The 6,461-nt window shown below is 44.7% G+C and overlaps 1 protein-coding gene across 4 annotated transcripts in view; it reads left to right on the top strand.

Annotated features, from left to right (window-relative positions):
• Positions 1 to 6,461, top strand: part of Gmeb1 (glucocorticoid modulatory element binding protein 1) — a 37,842-nt gene that overhangs the window by 26,574 nt on the left and 4,807 nt on the right. For all 4 annotated transcript variants that reach the window (XM_031378901.1, XM_031378904.1, XM_031378902.1 and 1 more), the window contains 2 exons: positions 2,838 to 2,969; positions 4,287 to 4,424. In XM_031378901.1, coding sequence (XP_031234761.1) covers positions 2,838 to 2,969; positions 4,287 to 4,424 — 270 coding nt within the window. The remainder of the gene's footprint in view (positions 1 to 2,837; positions 2,970 to 4,286; positions 4,425 to 6,461) is intronic.

Here is a 6,461-nt window from a genome sequence, read left to right as displayed (position 1 = left end):
GTGCTCACACAGTGCTCACACAGTACTCCCACAGTACTCTCACAGCGCTCACACAGTGCTCCCACAGTACTCTCACAGTGCTCACACAGTACTCTCACAGTGCTCCCACAGTACTCTCACAGTGCTCCCACAGTACTCTCACAGTGCTCCCACAGTGCTCCCACAGTGCTCTCACAGTGCTCACACAGTGCTCTCACAGTGCTCACACAGTGCTCCCACAGCGCTTTCACAGCGCTCTCATAGTGCTCACACAGTGCTCCCACAGTACTCTCACAGTGCTCACACAGTGCTCTCACAGCGCTCTCACAGTGCTCACACAGTGCTCCCACAGCACTCTCACAGTGCTCACACAGTGCTCCCACAGTACTCTCACAGTGCTCACACAGTACTCTCACAGTACTCTCACAGTGCTCCCACAGTGCTCCCACAGTACTCTCACAGTGCTCCCACAATACTCTCACAGTACTCTCACAGTGCTCACACAGTGCTCTCAGTGCTCAGTACTCCCACAGTGCTCTCACAGCACTCACACAGTACTCAGTGCTCACACAGTGATCAGTGCTCTCACAGTACTCCCACAGTACTCTCACAGTACTCCCACAGTGCTCTCACATTGCTCTGTCAGTGTTCCCACGGTGCTCACACGGTGCTCTCACATTGCTCTGTCAGTGTTCCCACAGTGCTCACACAGTGCTCTCACAGTGCTCTCACAGTGTTCTTACTTTCATGTCACTCTCGAGGCACTTCAGGCTTGAAGGAGACTTGATAAGGTTAGAGAGATAGATTGGAATGACAAATCCTTCAGTGACTCAGCTGAGAGGACTACTGTGTGCAACAGGTGTTCTGCCTGAGTGAGCCCCAGCTTCCTAGGCTAGACTTCTCACAGATGAGCAGGAGGGTGGGCGCACACTGACCCTCAAGATTTGTTTTTTTCAGATACAGTCTTCCTATAGAGTCTGGCTGTGTAGACCAGCTGCTCTCAGACTTAGGGTGGTTGTTTTGTCTTGTTTATGTGAAATCAGACGTAATCTGAGTGTGGAGTCCCAGCTGGCCTACAGCTTGTGTCTCCTGCATCTGCCTCCTGAATGCTGGGGTGACACTATCCTCAACTGAGCTTTTCTTAGTTTTTTTTTTTTAAAAAGATTTGTTTATTTATTTTATTTATATGAGTATACCAGTGCTCTCTTCAGACACACCACACCGGAAGAGGGCATCAGATCCCATTACAGATGGTTGTGAGCCACCATGTGGTTGCTGGGAATTGAACTCAGGACCTCTGGAAAAGCAGTCAGTGCTCTTCACCACTGAGCCATCTCTCCAGCCTCCATGAACTTTTCTTTTTTTTTTTTTTTCGAGACAGGGTTTCTCTGTGTAGCCCCTGCTGTCCTGGAACTCACTCTGTAGACCAGGCTGGCCTCAAACTCAGAAATCTGCCTGCCTCTGCCTCCCAAGTACTGGGATTAAAGGCATGCGCCACCACTGCTTGGCAAGCTTTCTTTTAAGATTTATTTATGTAATTTTATTCGTATCTATTTTATTTGCATATGTACTTGCATGAGAGGAAAGGGCATCAGATCCCATTACAGATGGCTGTGAGCCACCATGTGATTGCTGGGATTTGAACTCAGGACCTTCGGAAGAGCAGTTAGTGCTCTTTTTTTTTTGTTTTTGTTTTTTGGTTTTTCGAGACAGGGTTTCTCTGTGTAGCTCTGGCTGTCCTGGAACTCTCTGTAGACCAGGCTGGCCTCAAACTCAGAAATCCACCTGCCTCTGCCTCCCAAGTGCTGGGATTAAAGGTGTGTGCCACCACTGCCTGGCCAGTTACTGCTCTTAACCACTTGAGTCATCTCTCCAGCCTAACCTTTGGTGGTTTTGAACTTGGGTCTGGGGCTCCTCTTATCATCTAGGGGAGAGGAAGAGGGGAGAGAGAAAGGGAGAAGAAGAGGAATGAGCACATGGATGTACAGATAGGAATTCTGACAGATTCAGTCATGGCCTCTGGAGACACCAGACTTAAATAAAATGCATCTCAACTACTATTATAAAGCCTTGAGTAGAGTGGCACCCAGGCTCACAACAAACTCATGGCTCTCATTCTGCCTCAGCTCCTGACCTACCTCACATGGCTTTGTGGGGTTGGTTTTGGTTTAATTTTTGGTTAATCCTCATATTCTGAGAGTAACCAATGGGTGAGTAGAAGGAAAATCTCTCAGAGCCTAGGTGCCCTTCACCAACAAATACTCTTGACCACTGATCCTCCATCCTACAGTCTCAGACCTGTATCTGTTAGCCATGTATCTTTACCTAAGTATTGTGGGTTTTTTGTTTGTTTGTCTTGGTTTTCGGTTTATTGTTTGTTTTGTTTTGTTTTGTTTTTTTCCTCTGTTTCTCTTGCTTTCGCATCCCAGGCAGATCCATTAGCTACGGCAACTTCTGATGTTCTAGATGCTTATTATCAAACACGTTTGTAGTAGGACTCATGACAAGCACGCTGTTTTAAGTAATCCTAGCTCTTTCTCATCCTCATTAAGTGTGGAGTAGGTAGCCTGGCAACCACATCTACCCTCAGTCACTTTCAAAAACATCTGACTGGGAGTCAGATTGTCTTTGTATGGCTTTCTGTTCTTCTATTCAGAATAAGAAGAGAGCTTTTTCCTTTGTAGGACACATTTTCTTTGGAAAACTCAGTATACATCCTGGCTTACCTAAAGATGTGGGTTTTTAAATATGGGCAAGAGGCAGCATGTTAAAGTATCGGTCTCTATGTGAAGGTGAGGGAAGATAGCTAGACTGTTCTCGGAAACTTGACTGCTTTGTGTCTAATGGACTCTCCTTAGGGAACATCACACAGATCGCCATCTCAGAGGAGAGCATGGAAGAGGCGGGACTGGAGTGGAACTCAGCCCTCACCGCTGCTGTCACCATGGCCACAGAGGAGGGCATAAAGAAAGAGTCTGAGGAGATCTCAGGTACTTTCCTGTACAGCTCAGGTCCTTCTGAGGGTTCTAGCCTTGTTGATCACAAAGCAGGCCTTTCTGTTACCTCTGGTGGTTTTCCTCAGAAACACAAGTGATGAAATAGCTGGGACCATCCTTCACCCTAGGTAACTGTCTTGCAAAAGCACATTCGAAACATTGATGGGGTGGGGTTTAAGGTAGTCTGAGTGGGTGGGATTTAAGGTAGTCTGAGTGGGTGGGGTTTAAGGCAGTCTGAGTGGGTGGGGTTTAAGGCAGTCTGAGTGGGTGGGGTTTAAGGCAGTCTGAGTGGGTGGGATTTAAGGCAGTCTGAGTGGGTGGGGTTTAAGGCAGTCTGAGTGGGTGGGATTTAAGGTAGTCTGAGTGGGTGGGATTTAAGGCAGTCTGAGTGGGTGGGATTTAAGGTAGTCTGAGTGGGTGGGGTTTAAGGTAGTCTGAGTGGGTGGGGTTTAAGGTAGTCTGAGGCCGGTTACACAGTGCACGTTGGTACTGAGCCGCTTGACTGTTTGACTCCGTCATCCTTGCCCCTTAATAATAGTGATTATTAATCCCTTAGAGGGACCAAGAAAAGCATCTTCACATTTCTCTGCTAATCATCCATTTAATATTTATTGCTATTTGCTGGGTACATACATAAAGAGACTTAGTGACCATTCTAGGGAAACCTGTAGGCCCTCCCACCCAAGCTGTTTGGTTTAATGTAGAACTAATAAAAATTAATCTTTAATTAATATTTAGTGTAATATCTTTATTGGCTATTCTTCATAACATTAAATCTTATCTAATCGAAAGCAAAATTAAAATTGAATTTAATCAAGTAATACTTAGCCTTAAATACTGAATGCTTAATTAATACTTAACTGAATATCTTTATTGGAGTGAGATGCTTGTTTTTATAGCCAGAATCATAACAAATCAAGGGCTTGGGCTGGTGAGATGGCTCAACAGGTAAGAACAATGACTGCTCTTCCAAAGATCCTGAGTTCAAATCCCAGCAGCCACGTGGTGGCTCAAAACCACCCGTAATGAGATCTGACGCCCTCTTCTGGTGTGTCTGAAGACAGCTACAGTGTACTTATTTGTAATAATAAATAAATCCTTAAAAAAAAAAAATCAAGGGCTTGACAAATTGAGGTAAATATTCTAAGCCTGTAGTGACTGCAGGGCTAACAGTTAGCCAGCTGGTGGAGGCAGCCAGGCTTTCATGTTTTAATACAGAATCCTTCTGAATTGAAGTGAACATTGTAGCCACGTGCTGAGGTATCTGGGTAATGTCTCTGTTCCCCTTCTGTCTCATCCGGCTCGTGCCAGAGGACACTTTGATGTTCTGGAAGGGGATAGCTGATGTGGGGTTGATGGAGGAGGTCGTCTGCAACATCCAGAAGGAGATAGAAGAGCTTCTCAGGGGTGTTCAGCAGCGGCTCATTCATGCTCCTTTCCAACTCACAGGTGAGTTCACTGAGTCCGGGAGCCGTCATTCTCCAAGACTCACAAGTGTCCTCACATTGCTGTTGCCCCACGGCTGCAGAGGCAGAGGCATGGTTCCCTTAAAGGCATTGTTTTCACAGTTCATGACTGCTTTGTTTATGTGGTCCTAGGGATTTAACTTGGCCTCAGCGTGCTGGAAAGCCCTTCCACTGAGATATAGCCCCAGCTTTATTTCATTTGATTCATTAACTGAGCTTTAAACTTTGGTTTGGTCATATCTTGTTTTTTTTTTAAAGACTTTTCTTTTTAAATTCTTTTGTCTTAAAAGTTTCTACTGCTGTGACAAAACAGCGTAATGAAGGCGTCTTGGGCGTATGTTGGGGGAGGGCTTCCTCATCATGTTCTTCCAGGTCCCACTCTGTCACGGACACACTTACACTAATCTATGGCTGTCACCTCCTGAGGACTGCCGCCTGTTTTTTCTTCCTTGTCTGGATGGTGAATCTCCAACCTCTGACTCGTTCCCAGAGTTCCTATCTCTGCCCAGATGTCCTGCCTATTCTCTCCTGCATTGTTATTGGCTGATCAGCTCTTTATTAAACCAATCAGGAGGTGATGGAGAAGATGTTTACAGAATATTAAAACAGGTGAAGCATCATAAAAATAATATTACCAAAGTCTGGAGGGTAATCAGATTCCTGCCACTACAGAAATCAGCCTTTGAATAATAAAAAGATGACCTTTACACAATGCACAAAAAGATCACTCCTACAAAACCCTGTCTGAGGGGTGGGGGTAGGAATGCATCACAGGTGTGCCCACAGGCCACTCTGCAAGGTCTCTTTTACAAACTGTAGTTTTCCCTTTGAAATGATTCTAGCTTGTCTTGAATTGACATGAAACTATTTAGGACACGTGTGTGTCTGTATGTGCACATGAATATAAGTGCTCATGGAGAGCAGAGGCATTAGGTCCTCCTGGGGCTGGCAGTTGTGCACTGATTGACATGGGTGCTGGGAACTTAGCACAGCACTTGTGGAAGTGCAGAGTGCTCTTAACCACTGGCCCGGCAGGGCTTTGAATGGGCTAAGTACACAGTGTTCCATTTAGCCACTAAATTGAGATGACTGTAAGGTCTCCGAATAGAAGCATTACAAATTAGATGGGGATGTAAGTGTGGAACACAGGAAACAGTGGAGCTAGGGAACTACATATAGGAGTTTGTATATATAAAACCACTGAGTTGGACACACTAGCACCAGCCTGTGGTCTCAGCTCCTTAGTGGATTAAAAGGCAGACATTGTAGTGTATCTCTATATTCCCAGCCCACAGGAAGTGGAGGCTCAGGAGTTTAAGGCTAGCCGGTTACATAGCGAGACCTTTTCTCTAAACACCAAAAGTAACACATAGAACTGGGTGAAGTAACTGTGGAAAGGAGTGTATGTAAAGTGCTCTGAGTTGAAGAAGTCAGTTGTGTATACGGTACTGTTACTTTGCAGTACTGTATGCAAGGCCTCGTGTTTGACATGTAAAATATGATGTGTGAGAGTGTGTTTGTACAGGTATTTGTTATTGTTGTTTGAGATAAGGTCTCTCTATATGTAGCCTTGGCTGTCCTAGAACTCACTATATAGAACAGGCTAGCCCTGAAGTTTTCTCTGCTGCTTGAGTTCTAGGAAAGGCATATATATATATATGCCTTTATATATATAAAGGTGATATATATATATGTATATATATATCACCACACCCAACCATTTATTGATTTTTTTTCTTTTTTCATTTATTGATTTTTTTTAAAGATGTATTTTATTTATTTTATGTATATGAGTACATATATAGCTGTACAGATGGTTGTGAGCCTTCATGTGGTTGTTGGGAATTGATTTAGGATCTCTGCTCGCTCTGGTCAACCCTGCTCACTTTTGCCCAAAGATTAATTTATTATTATACATAAGTACACTGTAGTTGTCTTCAGACACACCAGAGGAGGGTGTCAGATCTCATTACGGGAGGTTGTGAGCCACCATGTGGTTGCTGGGATTTGAACTCAGGAC

Source organism: Mastomys coucha, unplaced genomic scaffold, assembly GCF_008632895.1.
Source record: "Mastomys coucha isolate ucsf_1 unplaced genomic scaffold, UCSF_Mcou_1 pScaffold18, whole genome shotgun sequence".
NCBI lineage: Eukaryota > Metazoa > Chordata > Mammalia > Rodentia > Muridae > Mastomys > Mastomys coucha.
The sequence above is the reverse complement of the archived record's forward strand: the minus strand, read 5'-3'. Positions and strand labels throughout refer to the sequence as shown.